Genomic DNA, 22,031 nt, shown 5'->3' on the forward strand with positions numbered 1-22,031 from the left:
GTGTGAATTAAATTTATTTCTTATTTAAAGAAGAGGTGTGGGGGGAGATGAATGAGTTCTGAAAGACATGGTTTATTCTTTTCCCCTCTAACAAGAAACTGGACCAGGGCACACCAGAAATGCCACTGCTGTACCTGAGCCCTGCATTCACAGCAGCTGCAAGCTGATTGAGAAACAGTTTTCTTCCCATCCTTTTTTGTTATAGTTAATAATAATATTATTAATAATAGTATTATATTATACGTTATTATCTTTTAGAGCAGATCTGCTACTTCTATGGGGCAAGATAAGGAGATCCCTTTACAGAGCTCTTCTGGGTACTTATATGTGCATGCATGAGAAAATACGTGCATGAGAAAATACATGCATGTATTTGTTTGATTCTTATCATTGGTTTTGTGGGTACAAAGGTGGCAAAAGAAAGGGGAGAAGGGACAGAGCCCCATTGTGGAGCACAGCAGGTTTTGGGGGCTGCAGCTTTGGCACCATCCTTGACCCTGGTGGATGTGTGGGTGGGAACATTGGAGCTCTGTCCTGTTCTTGTTTCCATCTCTAGCTCCAACACAACCCATCTCCATTTCCATTACTACCCATACCATAAAGTCATGCACAATCCCATGCTCATCCCTCAGCTTTGTAGGGCTCATGTAGAGCCTCAATCCATGCACAGCCCCATCTCGTGCACAGTGCCATTCCCAACAGGAGCTCTACTACATCCCTGTTCCATGCACAGCCCAGTGTTCAAACAATCCCCTCCCTTGCTCTGCTGGCCACCCCTCTTGATGCAGCCCAGGGTAACTGTAGGGATGCTTTCCTTGATAGTATCTTATTAGCATTGCTCTCTTAGAGTTGGACTGAGGGGCTTTTATTTGAGGCTGCATAGAAGGTGGGGTAGGAAAACTGCCAGTGAAGGGACACTGATTTAAATCTTCAGGGCCACAAGTGACACATACCACTAACGTGCCTTGGGCATGGCTTAGCAGCCTTTCTCCATTCCAGAGGGCTGTTTAAGTAAGGGTATAATGGGATGATTGTAGTAATTTTTCTGTTTTTACAGTAGGGTACAACTGCCTACAGGGTAGAATGCTTCCACTTGTGTTTTGTCTGCTTATGGCTTGTGAGATATGAGTTTGTCTTTATTCATTGTCTTAAGAGCTGCATATTTGAGAGTCAAATGGGTTCTTTGCTGGCAGCATTGGTACAGAATCAATTATAAGGTATACTGAATGCTTCTTTTAGAGGCAGGAGCTGAACTAAAGACTTGTAAAGCTTTAGCAGCACAAGGGGTTACTTTCCTCGGTCACTTTCATTCACTTCCCACTCTTCTGATAAGAAGATGTCTTATGCTTAATGAGCTATCAGCATAGTGTTGTTTGTGATGATTGCATTTATTTTTGGAGAATAGAAGTATATTACATTTACAGGGTGTCAGTTCCATAGCTACTTATTTTCTGCATGCCCCTACTTGCCCCATGCTTGGAAGAAGCTAACATTTCCAAATACTTTTGTGCAAGTGGCAGGTGATGGAGAGAGGACTGTATGACTTGGATTTTGTAGGAGATGTGGACACGCTGCTGAGTACTGTCAGCTTCTCTGTGAAGTGTGGACCTTCAACTTCTAAAATACAACATCATCTGACAAATTCAGTCCTTTATTTGCATATTTTTTTAAATACATTTCTGTCCTATTTGTAGGAACTGAGTAAAATATCTCTTGCTTTAGGATTAGCTTTAGTGAAGTTCTTCTGAATTCTGTTACACCTTCCCTCAGATTTGACTTCTGCATATATACAATAAATCGTTGAGAATTACCCAAGGTTTAGAGACTATTAAGCTTCTTAAGATTTATATTACTAGTATATACTACAAAAAAGGGTGTCATTCAAATGTTAAGCCAGCAATTAGATTTCTAAGTTTGTCTCATTTATGATCTAATCACTCTCCTCTGAACCGAACTGTCTTTCTACTTTCTCCTGGAAGATCCTCTAAGTGTTATTGTGGGTATTTTTTCAATGGATGCATTGTAATTTGTTCTGATTTTTATGTAAAGTAGTCTTCAAACAGAATTGAAAAAAAGGTAGTTCTAATGTGGGTGAATGACCTGTCTAAATTACACCATGCATTTGTTAAAGGGATGAGGAAGACTTCCATAAAATTTTAGTCTTGGTCAAAAGTCTCTCAATTCCATTTGGAGGATCTTTATAGCTTAAGGCTCTGTGTAACCTTAAGAGCTGTTTATAACTTCACATCTGTGTGAAGTCCCCTGCACCTTTAGCAGCAGGGGAAAAAGTGTGTTGTCGTATAGTTTGGTTTATTTATTATAGTTGGGTCAAATGTACCAGTGCTTAACCTGTTCTATTAGCACCTCATATACTGACAAATTGCTTGCAGTAAATATGCTCTAACTTTAGAAGGATTACTAATGAAACTGTTCTTCTTTGTTTTATTCTTAGTGACAGTTACTTGGTTAAGTAAATTCTCCTGAGGATAGCCCTCTGTATTCTCTAGAGATGACAGCTGTGGAAGGTAATCCAAAATTAGCACTCTGTGTTCATTTTGCTGTCTTTTGGTTAACAGACATGATCACCTGATTTATTGATTGTTATTTATAGGAATTTGATGTATGCAGAAAAGAGTATCAGATCTATGTTGTTATACTTCAGATTCGAAGAGAAAGATGTCTTCATAGAGTAATAGAATAGTTTGGGAAGGGACCTTTCAAGATGATCTGGTCCAACCACCCTGCCATGTTTGTGTTTTTTGTTGGTTTCTTGCTTTTAAACTGCATAATGTTTTTGTTTCTTGGAATAAAAACTAAAATTGAAGTTGATTTTCCAAGGGAAGTACTTAGCTTTAAGTGTATTGAAAATATGCTTCGTATTATAAAACACTTTCAGCTCTTTCCTGCTGAGTAACAGTGGACTTTTTGGAAGACAAATATCCTGATTTTGTGCCATTTGTAAAGCTTTTTGCATGTGAAACATTTTTCTTCCTGTAAGCAGTTCATCTTGTCTGCTATGTTTGGACCAAGCCTAGTGTTTTGGAGGAAAAAGAAAAAATATTTTTTATGCTTTTCTAGCCTGGTTTGAAAATGATGGTACATGATTGACATACTGTGTTATTACTTTTTCATTTTATGGGGTTGAGTTCTAGAGCACAGCCCATAGAATCATATAATTGCTCAGGCTGGAAAAGACCTTGAAAATCATCGAGTCCAACCACAACTTACCCATACTACCCAGCCTTCTGCTAAATCACGTCCCCGAGCACCACATCCAAACTGTTTTTAAACACATCCATGGATGCTGATTTAGCCACCTCCCTGGGGAGCCTATTCCAACACAACCTTCACAACCCTTTCTGTAAAGAAGTTTTTCCTGATATACAACCTAAACTTACCCTGGCACAACTTGAGGCCATTTCCCCTCGTCCTGTCACCGGTGAGAAGAGACCAACCCTGCTCTTGCTGATATTGGAAGAGAGCAGCAAGTCTCCTCTCAACCTCCCTTTCCTCAGACTAAACGACCCCAGTTTGTTCGGCTGCCCCTTCACAAGCCTTGTTGCCCTTCTTTGAACCTGTTCCAGCACCTCAATGTCCTTTCTGTATTGAGGTGCACAAACTGAACACAGTACTCAAAGTGTGGCCTCACCAGTGCCAAGCACAGGGGCAGGATTACTTCCCTAGTCCTGCTCGCTGCACCATTCCTAATACAAGCTATAATTCACATAGAGGCACGTAAGGATGTATAGAGACAAATTCCTGCCGAAGTTTCACTTATCTGAGTCAGGCATTGGGGATTGTTTGCTTCAGCTCTTTCAGATTTGAAGAATGGCTTGTGTTCACAGAAAGCTTTTGTCCTCCATGTTCAAACCTTGACATTTAGCAAATGCTCTGGATCTGCACAAAAGATAAGATGTGAGTGCATAAAACATAGCATGAAACATTCCTGCTAATGTCTCTATTTCCATCTTCAGAAGACTTTTGCTTTGTGAGGTTAAAGTTGATTCTTATGTGTAAATGCAGTCTACTAAAAATGTTTTAACACTGAGCTCACACTGAAACGAGCTGGAGTACTTCTGTGTTCATTGTAACTCTTTCAGCTTTATTATCAGGCAGATGCAATTTGCTTTTCATTTCCCAACCTGTATCTGCAGAAAAGAAAACGATGGCAAGTACTTCTCTAGAGAAACTCCACTTCTGAGAAATAAGATTGTGATGTACTTTTTCTCTATTAATCAGTGTAGCCAGTGCTAGTGTTTCATATCTCATACACTGTATCAGAGGTGACAATGTAGAGTACATAAGTGCTTTCATACAGCTTGCTAGTATATGAAATACCTCGTTAAGCATTGTGAAAAATTTTTACATGGTACATACAAAAATTAAGATGTTGTAATCTTACCAGTGGGTTTAGCGCGCTGTCTTTTTCTCTAGATGCTCTTGGTTTGTGTTTAATTTTGATTGTTCTCAATCAACATGTGAAATACGTTATTTGTATTAATATTTTTGCCTCTGCCTTGTTTTTGTCATCAGTGCTAGAGGATGAATTGCTTTCCATTGAAAATGAGCTGCAGGCAGTGGAGATGCAGATTCAGGAGCTGCTGGATAAACAGCAAGAACTCATTCAAAAGAAGATGACATTAAAAAAGCTGATAAAGCAGTCCTCGGGAGAGTCAGCAGCGGGGGGAAGTAAAGAGACTGAAACCTCAGTTGAGGCGTGGAACAAAACAGGTTTGCAAATATTCTAACGTAGAAGCCATTTAATTTAGTAGGGGTAAAATGTGTTGTACAGAGCTCTGTTTGGATAGTGATACTGTTCCATTCTATTTTGTTTGTCTGGGTGGCCTACCATCTTACACAGGATAATTTTGTGCTTACTTTACTGGGCGTTTAATACTAATCTGAGTTCTTCTAGGCTGAGTTCTTCTAGTGTAGAAGAATGGCCTTTAATAACTATTGTCCTGGTTTCAGCTGGGGCAGAGTTGTTTTGGTTTTTTTTTTTTTTTTTCCCTGTCTGGTAGGATGCCATTGTTTGTCTTCGAAAGAAAAACAATATTGATAACTCACCAGTGTTTAGTTGTTGCTGAACAGTGCTATAAACAGCCAAGAGGGTTTCAATTTCTTATATTGTCCTGCTAGGAAAGGGTGCTGAAGCTGCACAAGAAGCGGGGAGGGGACAGAATCGGGGCAGCTGACCAAAGGGATATTTCATACCATGTGACATCATGTGAGGAAATTATAGAACTGAGGGGAGTTGGCTGGGGTGAGGGATGCTACTGTTCAGGGGGCTGGCTGCACAGCTGTCGGCAGATGGCGAGCAATTGTTTTGTAAATCACTTGTTTTGTAAATATGTATTACATTGTTATCATTTCTATTATAATTCTCCTTTTCTATTGCTTTTCTTCTTAGTAAATAGTTTTTATCTCAACCCACAAGTTCTACTTTGCTTTTTTCCCCAATCCTCTCCCCCATCCTACTGTGATAAGGAAGTGAGTGAGCAACTGTGTGGTGCTGAGCTGTCTGTTGGGTTAAACCACAGCAACTGCTCTTATTCTTTCCTTGATGCAAAGTCACAGCTTAATTGTATTTGCAATAATAATCCAAGAGTAAACCTGGATACGTTGCAGTGCTTGTTTTTTGATAAAAAATAAACAGGAAATAATTACTCTGGATGTTTTCAGGTTTTATTGATAACAATCTTGCATTCTTAAAGTTGCTTCTTACTGTCTCTGTTTCTTTTTGCTTGAATGGGTAGGACACCAGTGGTTTTAGTGTCGGTTTTATACCCCCACTGTCTTGCCTAATGATGCAAATTTGATAGATGCTGACTTAAAAAAATATATATTGTAGAAAATGTTAGTACTGTAGACTTAGTTCAAGTTACAAATGTCCCATAGTGGTGTGAGGGCTGCTGTTCTTTTGGAAGTGCTGTTTTTCAAGTGAACATGAATTGAAGATCTGGATGGCTGGTTGGTTTAGACCATGTTATGACTAGCAAATTCAATTAAATCTTTTCACTATCATTTTCCTCCTCTTTAACTTTACTTTTATTACTGATAATGTGCAATTTCAGATCAGTGCTATTGAACAAAATGATATATTTTGAGGGTCTATTCTCCTGTGCTTTAAAACTTAACATTTTTTTCAATCAAGTGCTGTGTTTGTATGTACTGTATAGCAGAATTTGTTCTCAGTATAGAGCCTATTGAAATCAACGGGAGGCTTTCCTTTTTCTCATAGAGCCCTGGGACTTGGCTGTGATCTCTGTAAATTAAGGAAGCAATGCTACCTCAAGTCCCAGAGCTTATTATCTCTGGAATATATGGAACAAATGATAAACCTACCTTTATTATCTTACTTGCAATGACTGCATTTGTATGAAGGAGGCATTTGGGCAACCGTGTAGTAAGGCTATTGTAGGACTCCATGTCTGCTTTTGTTTATTTTCAGGATGGGCTTCTTGTTTCCCTTTAATTTTGTAGTAACCAATTGACTTAATCATTAGCATTTTAAAGTGCTTCATCTGTTCGTGAGTTTTTAGTATTAATATGTAAATGAAAGCCCTTAGTCTGGAGGTGGATCAGTTTGCATTTACATAGGGTTTTCAAAGGTACACCAACTAGAAATTAGTTTATACAGACTTGGTTTTTGTACCCTTATTGAGTCTTTGAAAACTCTTGCATCAAAAGGTGTGTCACTTTCTACTCTAGTTACTGTATATGTAAGTTACCCTTGTATTTTAGGAAAATGGGTAAAAGTACATTTTTTGTCCTTTACAGATTTTCCATGGTATGAGAAGATAAAAACTGCACTGCAAAACAAGTTTAAACTCCAGAAGTTTAGATCCTTGCAACTTGAAACAGTAAATGCTACAATGGCAGGAAAGGATGTATTTCTTGTCATGCCTACAGGTGGTGGGAAGAGCCTCTGTTATCAGTTGCCTGCTGTCTGTTCTGATGGTACGTATGAGGAGGAGGGGCCATTTATAAACAACTGAATTTAGCTTCCCCCTTACGAAGTTCTTTGGAGAATGCATGTTGCATTGGTGTCTGATCATAGAATCATGAATGTTGGAAAAGACTGCAAAGATCATCCAGTCATCAGCCCATCCCCACCAACCCACTGACCATGTCCCTCAGTGCCGCGTCAACACGGCTCTTGAACGCTTCCAGGGATGGTGACTCCACCTCCTTGTGCAGCCTGTGCCAATGCATCACCACTCTTTCTGAGAAGAAATTTTTTCCTAACATCCAACCTGAACCTGCCCTGATACCTGACATTAAGCAAGAGAAAAAAGAGCAAAAATAAGAGAGATTTACTGGAAATATTTGCGTTGCTCTTTTTTCTTTTTTTTTTTTTTTTTAAGGAGCAGCCTTAAAATAGATGAGCCTTTTAGATGTGAGTCAAATCATTTGCATACATTCCTGTCATTACTTCATATTTTTAAACACCGGAAGAAGTTTTTTAATGTTTGTCACTATATTCTTTTCTTAAGCTTTTAATTTAATATACAGATTACTCTGTATTATCATTACTTCAGTGGTGAGTGCAGACAGGACAAGGGGAAATGGCGGGAAACTGCAACATAGGAAGTTCCACACAAATATGCGCAAGAACTTCTTTACAGTGAGGGTGACGGAGCACTGGAACAGGCTGCCCAGGGAGGTGGTGGAGTCTCCTTCTCTGGAGATGTTCAAGACCTGCCTGGATGCCTACCTGTGCGACCTGGTGTAGGGAACCTGCTTTGGCAGGGGGTTGGACTCGATGATCTATGGAGGTCTCTTCCGACCCCTACAATTCTGTGATTCTGTGATTATAAATTATTCAAATATCGATAAATGTTATTTTTCTGTATTTTAGCTCCAGATTATTTGAGAGAGGCTTTGTGCATATATAAAACAAACAAACAAACAAAAAAAAAACAGAAAACAAGTATCCAGCTGTAGTTTTTAAACTTCTTTTGGAAAAAATAACCCTTCTGACTGTGTGGAAGTTTCTTTATTTACAAAGATCAAGCCTATCACTATCTAGCATTGCTTAATTACACGTCACCTCATGACACAGCTGTGAATTTAACTTGCTTTGTTTTGTATGTTAGTCCTTATACTCTGCTTTTTGCATCTTAGCTCTAGATTTTAAGAGAAGGTGCATGTCATAGTCAGTTGATCAAATGTCCCTGACATGTGTGACCATGCACTTATCAGCTATCTAGGAGAGGAATCAGCTACTAGCTATATAAAGTTTAAGCTCCTATTAGGCAGTTCTAACAGGACAGGATTGATGCATTATTTAAAATTAAAAAAAAAAGTGTTAGAAGTGACAGCATGCAAACTTTATGGTTCAGATGTCACAGATAATTTATTATTACAGGTTTTACACTTGTGATATGTCCTTTGATATCACTTATGGAAGATCAGCTCATGGTTTTGGAACAGCTTGGCATTTCTGCAACTTTATTAAATGCTTCAAGCAGTAAGGTATGTTTATCTGTTAAGATTTTATGCCCAAGCTCGCATCTTGCCTCTGTTTGTTATTTACGAACACTGAATGGCACAGTTTTAGCAGCCAGTGCTATCAACAGAATCTTGCTAGCTGTGTGCTGTGGTATGGGTAACATGAATGAATTTATAGCATTCTTGTTTTAATAACAACGGCACATTTAGACTAACAGCTTTCATGGAATAGGTAGATTATGTGGGGTTATTTAAAGGATGTGCAGACCTTTGGCTGGTGTTTATTTTCTGTCTCTACTGCATTTCTGGACATGAAAGAAGATTGGAGGAGGTGATTTTGTCTGCTAGTGACTTCTTGAGCAGTGCAAGCTTTTACATGCAGCATTTTGTCTTCCCTTGAGATGGTAAATGTTTAATACCGAGGGCAAGAAGTATTTTATTTCACAGTGTGTTATTAGTCAATTACTTTTTGCAGTGATTTTTTTTTTCCTGACTACCAGGAGGCCATGGTCATAAAATTGCACATGACAATGAATTTGATGGTTTAGTGGCCTGATGCTACTTGCCGGACTTGCAGCCAGCTTTCAGGTGGAGCATATTGAAAATACAGTAATACAGCTTACAGCTGGGAGTCCTTGTTGCATATAAATAATTATTTTATCCTTGTAGTATCACAGGCTTGCTTGATACATTATAGTTTAATGGGAAAATACTGACAACAGATGCTGAAGCAAAAACAAAAATTGAATAGTTTTGTTTTTCAGACTTATGTGAAAGATTTTCCAAGTATTAAAATTAGTGTTTTATATATATAGTGGTCTTTTGCAAAGACTTGCACTAGTGGTAAATACTCTGTAACAGTTTATCTCTCTGTTGGTTACCCTTCTGCAAATTGTCAATAACCTCTTAAGAATCCAGTAGTAAACAACTTCAGTGTGTTGTCCTAGTTTCCCCACGCCTGATTTCTCCTTTTGTTTTGAACAGGAACATGTGAAGTGGGTTCATACGCAGATGCTAGACAGAAAGTCACAACTGAAGCTCCTGTATGTGACCCCAGAGAAGATTGCAAAGAGCAAAATGTTCATGTCAAAGCTAGAGAAAGCTTATCAAGCAGGATGTCTTGCTCGCATTGCTGTAGATGAGGTCCACTGTTGCAGTCAGTGGGGCCATGACTTCAGGCCAGGTATGCTCCTTAGAAATCCAATTTGCGGGGTTGTTCAGGCATCAATAAATAATAAGTTAGGCCTGAAATAAAGTTAAGTGCTTTCTTCATATGTTAAGTAAATAATTCCATAGTTAGGTATGACAGGAATGTGTGTTAGCTCAAGAACTTCTGTTCATAAGCCACTCTATCCTTGTCCAGTAGCTAGATTCATTCAAGTTGGGGCTATTTCAATGTCCTTTTTGGTGTTAGTATTCTGAAAAAACTGCTATTGAAACTGTTTTTGGATATCATCTTGAATAAAGCCCATGCAGTCATCTCTAGTCTTCTGCTACAGGAAAAATGTGCAATTTTGTATACCAGTCTTTAGCACTCTAGATGAGGTAAAGGATTTCATTCTGGGATCATAGAATCATAGAATCATAGAATCACTAAGGTTGGAAAAGACCTAAAAGATCACCCAGTCCAACCGTTCACCTATTCCCAATAGCTCCTACTAAACCATGTCCCTCAACGCAACATCCAGTCTTTCCTTGAACACCCCCAGGGTCGGTGATTCCACCACCTCCCTGGGCAGTCCATTCCAGTGCCTGACCACCCTTTCTGAAAAGTAATACTTCCTCATGTCCAGCCTGAATTTCCCCTGGCGTAGCTTGAAACCATTCCCCCTGGTCCTATCACTAATGACACGAGAGAAGAGGCCGACCCCCAGCTCACTACAACCTCCCTTCAGGAAGTTATAGAGAGCAATAAGGTCTCCCCTGAGCCTCCTCTTCTCCAGGCTGAACATTCCCAGCTCCTTCAGCCTCTCCTCATATGGCCTGTGTTCCAGACCCCTCACCAGCTTCGTTGCCCTTCTTTGAACACGTTCCAGGGCCTCAATATCTTTCTTGCAGTGAGGGGCCCAAAACTGGACACAGTACTCGAGGTGCGGCCTGACGAGTGCTGAATATAGGGGAACAATCACCTCTCTGCTCCTGCTTGCAACACTGTTTCTGATGCAAGCCAGGATGCCATTGGCCTTCTTGGCCACCTGGGCACACTGTCGGCTCATGTTCAGCCGAGCATCAATCAATACCCCCAGGTCCGTTTCCTCTACGCAGTCCTCCAGCCACACCGCCCCAAGCCTGTAGCGTCGCCTGGGGTTGTTGTGGCCGAAGTGCAGGACCCGGCATTTGGCCTTGTTGAAACTCATCCCATTGGCTCCAGCCCAGCTCTCCAGCCTGTCCAGATCCCTCTGTAGGGCGTCGCTACCCCCAGGCAGATCCACGCTTCCAGCCAATTTGGTGTCATCTGCGAATTTACTGAGGGTGCACTCGATGCCCTCATCGAGGTCATCTATAAAGATATTGAAGAGGACAGGCCCCAGCACCGACCCCTGCGGAACACCACTCAAGACCGGTCGCCAGCTGGATTTGACTCCATTCACCACCACTCTCTGCGCCCGGCCCTCCAGCCAGCTCCTTACCCAGCCAAGAGTGTACCCATCCAAGCCTCTGACTGCCAGCTTCTGCAGGAGAATGCTGTGGGAGACAGTGTCAAAGGCTTTGCTGAAGTCTAGGTAGACCATATCAACAGCCTTTCCTTCATCCACCAGATGGGTCACTAGATCATAGAAGGAGATCAGGTTGGTCAAACAGGACCTGCCCTTCATGAACCCATGCTGGCTAGGCCTGATGCAAAGTCTCGTGTTCTGTTAAGATAGTTAGGTGATGATAATGCCTTTGGAATTGATAAAATACATTTTAATTGCTCATAAAGAAGTTTGAATCTTTCCTTAGTATACTCTGTTCTGTTTATCCAAATTCCACGTTTCTTGTTTATTAGCAAAGCTGAGTTTACAAAAACAAAACAAAACCCAACCAACAGGTTTTAAAAATACCTGCGAAGTAATCTGTATGTTGTTTAATGCAGTGTAATAATATTTTAATATTCTTTTTTTATTCTTGCTCAGACTACAAATCCCTTGGTATCTTGAAAAGACAGTTTCCCCTTGCTCCCTTGATTGGATTAACTGCAACTGCTACAAATCATGTTTTAAAGGATGCTCAGAATATTTTACACATTCGGAAATGCATTACCTTTACTGCGTCTTTCAACCGGCCTAATCTTTACTATGAGGTATGTCTGCTTAAGTGCATCACAGCCATATTATCTTCTGTAAGTTACAGCTGATGAATTTTGGGATAGATTGCCAGTTACGTGTATTATTAATATCTAGCCTGCAACTGAGTGGCAGTGCTCTTTAATGTCTTCATCTGGATCTGCTGTCATTTGCATAGGAACGTGGGCTGCCCTGATCTTTCTGAGCAAGGCTTAGCAAATAGGACCATATACAGAGGAGGGGTAGATGAGCAGTTTCAGGCTGCTGCAATCTGTTGGGAAACGTCCTATCATTACAAAAGGCATGAATTAGTGTGTTGTGCTGCACTGTATGACAGTGACTTACTGTTCTTCATGGCATCTTAGTTTTCCTTTTCATCCTGTGAGCTTTTCAGATGTAATCTGACTCTTAGTAATGAGAGTGTAGCTGTTTTGGTTAAATGACAGAACAGTTGTATTTACAGTGCTTGGAGAAGTAGGATAAAAGCATTGTTTTAACAGCTTGCTTGCCAACCTCTCTGGCATGTGTGTATTATGTTTTTGAGGTTCGGCATAAACCTTCAAATAATGAAGATTTCATTGAGGACATTGTTAAGATCATTAATGGAAGATACAAAGGGCTCTCAGGTAAACGATATAAAACCGTACTATTATAAATAGCATTTAGCATTACATGAATTGTTTCAAGTGATCCTTAAACTTACAGAGAAATTCCAAATTTAGTAAGATCTGTACCTTGAGTAATCACTCATTCCATTCAATAGTGTTTAATTTTTCTTACAATTAATGTCTGTTTTAATACTTCAGAAGATACAGTGTTGATGTATGTAGAACAGTGCTTACGCAGGTAAGAATAACAGCAATTTTTAAGACTGTAAAAACAAGTCAGAAAAGAGGTTTTCTCTGTGCTTTTAATTCATATATTTCCCATGTATTATCTGTGTTAATATACTTAGTAACAATTTAACAATTCTTTTTTGTTTGATCATAAGATTCATGTATTACCCAGTGCCCAGAATGGATGGATGAATGGTGAATTGCACTTGTTGTGATGAAAGCAGAACTGTAAAAGCTGGACTTTGTGCATTCAGTAAATTATGAAGGCTGCTCCAAAAGTAATGCCTCCTATTCTATTATGTTGGCCCATGACATCTGAGGCATTGGTATGGCAGCTGAAGGTGAACTTTCCCACCAGTATCTTGTCACATTTTGTTGCCCTAAAGCAGATGGCAGCAGCGGGGCAGTCTGATAGAATGGTGTCTGACTTGGAAGTGTGTATAAAGCAGAGGTGTGGCACTGAATTCTTCCATGTGGAAAAAAATGGCACCTGTTGACGTTCATCAATGCTTGCTGAACATTTATTGAGACCAAAGAATGGATGTGAGCACAGTGGAGGTGGTGTGTTTCAGCAGTGGTGACAGTGGCATGAACAAACCATGTTCTGAATGACCGTGCACATTTTTATGAGTGCGTCATCCGGTTCTTGTTCAACACTGGAGAAAATGCACAGCTAATGGTGAGGACTGCTTTGAAAAATAGTGTTTTGTATTGGAGAATTCAACCTATCAAATAGTGTTATTGTGCTCTTTGTATCTGTTGTAGTTTCCATGGTAATAAGTAGGAGAAATTACTTTTGAAGCACCCTACATATATAGCGCACATCAAAAGTAATATATTTACAAGAGCAACAGATCCCAGTTTTCTGGAGCAGCAGTCTTTGCTTGGCCTTGATGTATAACTTTGCACCTGTGTATACCAGGCAGCTCTCTGTATACTGAACTGTACTAAGAAGATGAAAAACAGCATGAGTTAGTCTATCATCTTAGGTTTAGTCCGAATTGACAAGAAGTTGATTTATCTGAAATCTCAGATGAGATGTCAGATGCCATAGGAGACTTAATGGGCCCCTTTAGTAAAGGACTACTTCATATGAGGACTAAAAAGCATTGTCTTCCTTGATCATAATCGCTGCCATGATTATGCAGATTGGAATCCATTTTTTCTCTTTAACCTACAAGCTAAAGCTGTAAGTTGAACTGTTTTTCTGTACAGTAGGAAAAAAGTCCCAAAAGGTAGGTAAGCCAATTTTTTTTCCTAAATTTAAGAAGCTTGGTAGGAGAGTTTCTGTGTTGCTTTTGACCTATTCTGTCTTTTTCAGATTGATTATTTAAATTCCTCTTGTGGCTACCAATACTGCATACTGAATAGGCACAAAGACTATTTACTGACTAGTTATTTGTAAATTAATAAAACTTTCACAATTTCTTTCTTCTTAAGCATTGGGGATCGTAGGGTGTGTTTGTTTTTTATGGCATTATAATAAGGCATCTTTTTCTTTTATGCAGGAATTGTTTACTGTTTTTCTCAGAAGGACTCTGAACAAGTTACCATCAGTTTGCAGAAACTAGGAATAAAGGCAGGAACTTACCATGCAAACATGGATGCTAAATATAAGACCAAAGTTCATAAAGGATGGGCAGCAAATCAAATTCAGGTTAAACAGATATTTCTCACAGATTTCTGTCTCATTAAAACAAATTGTAACTTGGTACCTTGATGGTTTCTCAACCTTATTTCAGGTTGTAGTGGCAACTGTTGCTTTCGGCATGGGAATTGATAAACCTGATGTGAGGTTTGTAATTCATCATTCAATGAGCAAGTCAATGGAGAATTACTACCAAGAGAGCGGGCGTGCAGGTATTGTAGGAAACAGCAAAGCATCCATTAACATCTGTTTGGCTAATAAAATTATGCTTTCATTTCAGACCTACATGCAGTATTTTGTCTTTGATTTTAATTCCAAAGCATTCCACCACTCTGCCTTCCATAAAGATGTTGTAGAGCAGATACAAACTACATTCTTGGATGTCAAACCTCTGTACTTTTTGTATTTTTGCGGAGTAGCAAAAATAGCTGAGTGTCCAGCCCTTTAGGCAGATTTTTGTTGAGTTACTTGATTTTTCTGGCATCTGTGGCTTACCAGAGCAACATGACATTGATCAGACTTGTCACAGAAGTTTTTTTTTTCCTTAGCACAGCAACTAGGATGTGTAATCTGCTCAGAATCTCTAGATGATGTGTGATCTCTGAATTTTGCTGGCCACAGAAATAAAAGTGGAACAGGGGGCCTGGGGCAATGAATTTTAAGGATTAATCACTAAATTGTACAGCAGGATTAAATAGCTGGAAGAGCTTTAAAAAAAATGCTTTTTGGTTTGTTTGTTTCCTGTTTAGTTATTAGCTTTATGTTCTTTTTCAAAAACAGATTTCAGTGTATGTGGAGGAAAGCTTTTATTTTTTTCTAAGGGCCCAAAAGGGCAGTTGGTTGAGATTTTAACTCTCTCTATGGTAGAACATGCTGGCCTAAAAGATAAGAGCCGTCAAAATTGCGGGAGTTTGTTCTTCTTGTTCTGCCTCTGTACTTATTGTGCTGAACTAAAGCTAGTTAAACCTGGCTATTAGTGGAGCAAAGCTGTTTGCATGAATCAGCCAAACAGTATAAAGCTATGCGTTCATACTTGTTTGTGGAGTCATTATGGAGAAATATCTTCTGGGACTTTTCTTCATACACTGTTACTGTCCATGTAGCAAAAGTGAAATGTTTTTCTCTGGATTCAAATTTCAAACTCAATTAAGTATATATGCATCTGTCAGCTGCTTCACTCCATGAGTTTATACTTCACATAAATGCTATAATGACTTGAGAATATTTAATTGTACTAAAAAATACTTCTATTTAAATAAAAGGATGTTTTTATTTTCAGAAATCTCTGATAGTCTAAAATCAAAATAATTTTCTCAGTAGTCTTGAATACCATGTCATATTTTTACTTGAATAATTCATTTTCCATTATTAGAATTTTCAGGTCTTCATATTACCCATCTCTAGAGTCCCAGTTCAGAGTAGGAAGATTGTACAAAACTCTGATCAGTTATTTCTGATGACTGTCTTTCCATATCACGCTAAATAACGACCTCTGCTTACACTAGAACCTGTTTCATTCTAGATAGTGCAGGAGTTAACGTGAATTGTAAATATTGTAAAGTCAGGGGTCTTACAGGTGCTAAGTAGTTGTTTCACAGTCTTTATCAGCTCCGGGTGATTACAGTAGGCTTTTGTATGTTTTCCATTACTTAATTTAAATGGGATTTTTATGAGGGGGATTCTTTAAGTACTGCTACTCATTTGCCTCAACATATCACTTAGTTTATGAAACTTTCCTTTCTCCTCCCAGTTGGCTGCCTAAGTGAAGTAGTTCCTCTCTTTTTTTATGTTAAACTCTTATCAAGTATAGGCTCTTTAGACCCTTTCTGCTCTTTGGATCTTGCAAACAGTAGGAGAGTACCCATCGCATCATCAGGAGGAGTGGCCAACAGAAAGATTATCTGAGTTCAGCTGTAGAACTCACAGTTGGTTTTAAATGGAATATTTTGTTTAATCGTAATTATCAATTAATTATGAATACCTAATAAGGTATTTGAAGGTCACAGTATCTTTTAATAGAGTATGAATTAGGCTTCAGAATATATTTGGATAGGATTTTCCAAGAGATGTAGGGTGAGTGAGAAAATGGTGATTGCATTCAATTTCTGTATCACATCAGTGTTATTTTTAGTAGTTCAAGAGTCAGAACCTTCCTTCCACAGATTTTTCAGTTTGCTTGTGTAGCTGTAAAAGACTGTTCTAGATCTATTTTGTTTCTAGTCTGTATCACGTTGTGTTCTATTGGCTGATGTTACACTTAGTAGTCTGTTACAGTGGTGTACTCTATATGAGACTACAGAAACCAAAGAAAATGTGATTAGAATTTGTACCGGACTATGCTTAAAGTCTACATCTTTTGTTTGTCTTACTGTATTGCAGGTAGGGATGACCAAAAAGCTGACTGCATCTTGTATTATGGTTTTGGAGATATATTCAGAATCAGCTCAATGGTAGTGATGGAAAATGTGGGGCAAGAGAAGCTGTATGATATGGTGTCTTACTGCCAGAATACGAGCAAGTGAGTTACTTCAGTTGCTTGATCGCTTTGTTTTTAAATAGCATTCAGAGCAGCCTTTCTTAGACTCAGTCTAAGAATGAGCTTATAGTAAAAGATGTATTTCATTCTATTGGAATTGCAAATAATACTTATTCTGCTTTAACCATGCTGTTTACAGACTACTTTTTATATTAGTGAAAGCTAATTACTTCTCTTAGCGTAACTGACAGAGAATACTGTGTTGTGGTATTTATCTTTTGATTTTCCTGAGACACTTCTTTATGCTTGCTTAGAGATAAAAACTTACCAGGATAATTTCTTTTCACTACTTCCATGATTTGTAATGCTTGCATATAAATTTGTATTCTATAGCCCCTCTTTGCTCTTCTGTTCTTTCAGGTGCCGCCGGGTGCTCATAGCCCGTCATTTTGATGAAGTATGGGAGTCTGCAAGTTGCAACAGAATGTGTGATAACTGCTGTAGAGAAAACTGTAAGTAATTTGCTTTTACAAATAAAGACAGAGCACGTGGAAAAGGTTGGCTTAAAAATAATCTAGTTTAGAGTGACTGTGAGCAACTTCTGTAAAGTATGCTTGATATATTGCCTGTTACCCAGTTGCAACTTCTGTTATGGAGATCAGTTTTCATTGACTTTTTGTTGCCAATTACAGAGTATTTAGCAGGATGCATCTTTGTACAGCTTTTTGCCTGAGATATCTTTCAGGCTTAGCAGTTCATCTGCTTCCAGAAGTGAATATGAGACTTAGGGGAGATCGGTTTGGGTCCTGTTTTGTTTAAGGGTTTTCTTAGGGGTGCAAAAGCTGCATTTCCAGGAATTCTCCTGCTCCTTCCCCATCAACCTGTTCACACTTCGGCTCTGAGAAGGCACAGTTTGTGCTTTTACAACTTGTCTGGTAAAATCTTTAGGGATTTCAGTACTGCGCGCTCATGAGTCCTGCCTGTATCAGCACTGTGCATATGACAGTTGAGCACACTAATGTAGCAAAATCCTGAACGTCAGCCATAATAGCACAGTGTTGGTTTGGAGTATGCTTTTCCTTTGGAGGGAAGTTGGGTTTATAAGTGGGACCATATGGGCCAGACGTACAGGGAGGTTAGTAGAGGAGCTGGAACAAGTCCTGCAGTGTGGTAAAAGAGGATGCCTTCAGTAGAATGCAGTTCTGGTACTTAATTTCTTTTATTGCTTTGCCAGCAAGCATCCTAAGCACTGTTGGGTAGCTAGATTAAAATACACTGTTGTGGTAATTGTTGCTGTTTTAACTGTCACTTTTTGTGCCCATCCAGAAAGCTGCGAGTCTCTACAAATGTATAAAGTATTTTTTGTCATGCTTACAAAGTAGAATCCATATCTTAGACATAGGAAATGCCCTATAAAGCTGAGAAATCTTTCAGAAGAATGTTGAGAAATAATTAGTCTTGGGGATCTCTGAGACACACAAAAACACCTTAAAATTTTTTGAATGCTAGATAATTTGTATAAAATGTGGAAAATACCAACTCGCTGTCTTCTATCTGTTGTGAAGCATTGCATACTGTAGTGATGAGTACTTGAAAAATTTTACATGATGAAGCTGATTTGTACAATTAAATATATTTTTCTCTTATTTTGTAAGTGCCTTGAGAAAAGAAACATGCCTTGAGCATGTTCCTCAGTTGCTCTTTGCTCTCTAATCTTTCTATAATAAACATTATAGGTAAGGAAAAGGAATCCAGTTGCAGAACAATGTAATAGCTACTGTACAAATATTATGCCTTGTAAATAAGTCTTTGAAATAATTTATGTGGTTTGTGATACAAACACCTAAAAATATTTGCAGGATCAGAATTTTAATAGTGAACTAGAAACGTAAGTGTAAGTTTGAGTAGAAAAAGTCCCACATGGACAGAGGAGAAGTTACAGATCAGTTTAAGTTACAGTTCAAAAAACAAAACAAAGCGCTGAAAGCATTGGCATTATATGGCACATAGATTCATGTATTTATAGATATATCTTTTCATACAGAAGTACTTATATATGCACCTACTTTGCATATGGAAACTAACTATAAATGATTTGCATTTTAAATACTATTGATTTTTGTAGCACTTGAGCAAAAGGATATCACAGAATACTGCAGGGATCTAATCAAGATACTTGAGCAAGCAGAAAACATGAGTGAGAAGCTCACTCCACTGAAGTTAATTGATGCTTGGTCTGGAAAAGGTTTATCAAAACTCAGGGTGGCTGAAGTAACTCCACCAAAGCTCCCTCGAGAAGAACTGGAGAGAATTATTGCCCATTTACTGCTGCAGCAGTATCTGAGGTAGGAAGATTATTACTTTCTTCTCTTACAATTCATAGCCATTTTTAATTATTGTCATGTTGCTTCCATATAATATTAATGGATGTTCTGTCATCTCCTTCAGAATCATTTAATGTATTTAGCAAACAAACAGGGGATTACCATGTTTCTATTTGAGTAAGTTAAAACAAGTTGTAGGAACATTTGAACCACTCTCAATTTTTAAAAAGTCTGGGGGCTTCTGCAGTTCTGTAAGTGGAACCTTTAGATCTGCAGGAAGCTTTGTGTTGGAGAAGTCTGCTATTTATAGTGAGTCTTATTTATATGCCATGGAGAAGCAAAGTAAGTTGGGTTACCACACAGAATTTAAGATAGGACAGGCTGATTAATGTGGGAAGCGGCACTCAAATTTTAAGAAAGCATAGTGAAAAAGTGCTCCTTTTCTAACATGGCTCTATGTTGGGGGGGGGGGGTGTTTGTATATGTATAAAAGTCCACAAACTAAACTATGTTAACTACTGACCAGATGCAGTGACTATCTACTTGGCTAAGTGAAGCAGAATCAAGTTGCTGCCACCTCGAACATCAATCAGAACAATTACTGTATGTGTCCTGTTTTTCCCCTGCACGCTGACTTTGTCTCCAACCTTCTCAAATGAGACCATTTTAATTTACTCAGGGAAGACTTCAGCTTCACGGCATTTGCTACAATATCCTACCTGAAGATAGGACCAAAAGCAAGTCTGTTGAAAAATGAGGCACACATCATCACAATACAAGGGACAGCCAGCAAGAAAAGCGTTTACCGGGTATTTATATCTGTATTTACATAGAGCTTATTTTAACAGGTTGGCATCTGTTCAATTTATTTAAGATAGCTATCATCTCTTTTGCATGAGAACACTAGAAAAGAAGAAAACTTAGAATTTTAATAGAATTGTTTATGACTTACAGAACAAACCATCCGAGTCTTCAAATTCAGAAGGAAGCAGTGAAAATGCTCAGACTGTTTCAAAGACTACCCAAGATTCAGCGGTGAAGAAGTCACAAGAACGTAAGCGGCACAACTGTGGAACTAACTTAAAAGCAAAGAAGCCTAAGCTTCAAGCAGGGGGAGCTGACCAACCTGTAGAACTTGACTGAGTAACACAGACTGCATTTAGGATCTCATTATTATGTTTACCTCTTCATGGACAGTCCAGCATGTAAGCTCACTTTGTATTTTAGTAACGGAGTTTTGTATATGATTTTTAAAAAAAAATAAGTTAAAAAAAGGGAACCAAGTATCTTTAAAATCCTCAAATCTAGCAAAGATCTTCTGGTCAAGAGAAGAATGCTTGATATCAAATAACAGGTGTGTATCTTACAATACAGCAACAACTATATTATATAAATATCGATCATGTTGCCTTTCTTAACTCTTCAGAAAATGTAGCTTGTAATAACAACTATAGTAAATGTTGCAGAATCACACGTGTTAGAAGGGGACTTCCAGCTTGTCCAACGCAACTTCACTGCTCAAATTCAGTTCTCTAAGAACAGCGTGCTCTGGGCTACATCTCACTGAGTTTCGTTGCTCCCCAAGGACAGAGATATCACAACACTTCTCAGCACTTGTGGTGTTTTACCAGCTCATAACAACGACAAATAAAAAACAAGAACGGAAATTTCTTAGAGCTTTTATTTCCTATTGTGACTTGTCTCTTGCCTCATGTCCTACTTCTTACTGTGCTCAAGCTGGACCTCATTGCTCCTGTACTCTACCATGAGATAGTTAAAGACAAGATGACAACATTCCCATGCCATCCAGCCTTTTTCTTTTCTTAATGTGGAACAAATGCAATTATCTCCAAGCCACAAGAAAGTTTAGAAGCATTTTGCTGGACTCAGTATATTGCATCAGTTTCTTTAACAAGAAAGTCTAAAAATGAACCCAGAACTCCAGCTGTCGTATCACAAAGGATTGTACTGATCCTCTCTATTCTGCAGCTACTGTTAAAGAACTGCACCCTGTATTTACTGGAAGATTACTGCTTTGTTTCAAAGTTTTTAAGAGCTTACTGAAGATTCACTTAGAGATAATGACTGAGAAGTAGAATCATAGAATCCAGAACTGTTTGAGTAGGAAGGGACCCTTTTAAAGTAGTTCAAAAAGGGACCCTTTTTAAAGTAGTAAAGTACTCCCCTGCAATGAACAGAGACAGCTCCACCTCAGTCAAGTTGCTCAGAGTCTGTTCCAGCCTGACCTTAAATGTCTCCAGGGCAAGGACATCCACAACCTGTTGAGTCCTTCACCACTATTACTGTTGGGGGGGGGGTGGAAAGAAGAAAAAACACCAAAAAGCTTCTTCCTTTCATTTAATGTAAATCTCCTGTCTTTTAGTTTGAAACCATTTCCCCTTGTCCTATTCCAACAGATCTTGCTAAAGAGTCTGTCCCTTTTTTTCTTATAACCCCCCTTTAGAGGCCTTTCAGTATCTATCAGTCTCTCCCAAGTCTTCTCTTCCCCAGGCTGAATAGCCCCATCTCTTTCTGCCTGACCTCACGGGGGAGGCATTCCATCCCTTGGATCATTTTTGTGGCCCCTTCCTGGACAAAACCCTACAGGTCTATGTTTCTTCTGTAATGAGAACTCCACATCTAGACACAATATTCCAGCTGAGGTCTCCCCAATGCAGGGGGGCAGAATCACTTCCCTGACCCTGCTGGACATGATTCTTATGATGCAGCCCAGGATACAGTTGGCTTTCTGGACTGTGAGGGCACATTGCTAGCTCATGCCCATCTCAGCATCTGCCAGAGCCTCAACTCTATGCTCACATCCCCCAACCTGTACTGGTGGCAGAGGTTACCACAACTCAGGTGCAACAGCTTGTAATTGGATTTGTTGAACCTCATGAGGATCACCTGGGCCCACTGCTTGAGTTTCTCAGAATGGCATCCCATCCCTCAGGCATGTCAACAGTCCTCACAGCTTGGTGTCATCTACAAACTTGCTGAGCATGCACTTGATGCCCCTGCTGATGA

General features: G+C 39.1%; 1 protein-coding gene across 1 annotated transcript; it reads left to right on the plus strand.

Annotated features, from left to right (window-relative positions):
* Positions 1-2,509: 2,509 nt before the first annotated feature.
* Positions 2,510-20,147, plus strand: RECQL (RecQ like helicase; the record flags this gene model as incomplete). Its single annotated transcript, XM_079550785.1, has 14 exons — positions 2,510-2,525; positions 4,534-4,731; positions 6,781-6,960; positions 8,372-8,478; positions 9,439-9,637; positions 11,571-11,737; positions 12,265-12,346; positions 14,065-14,213; positions 14,299-14,416; positions 16,584-16,722; positions 17,101-17,192; positions 18,806-19,025; positions 19,684-19,813; positions 19,959-20,147. 14 exons carry the CDS (start codon positions 2,510-2,512, stop codon positions 20,145-20,147), a joined length of 1,986 nt encoding a protein of 661 aa, XP_079406911.1.
* Positions 20,148-22,031: the final 1,884 nt, after the last annotated feature.

This window comes from Tetrao urogallus (assembly GCF_951394365.1).
Source record: "Tetrao urogallus genome assembly, chromosome: 1".
NCBI lineage: Eukaryota > Metazoa > Chordata > Aves > Galliformes > Phasianidae > Tetrao > Tetrao urogallus.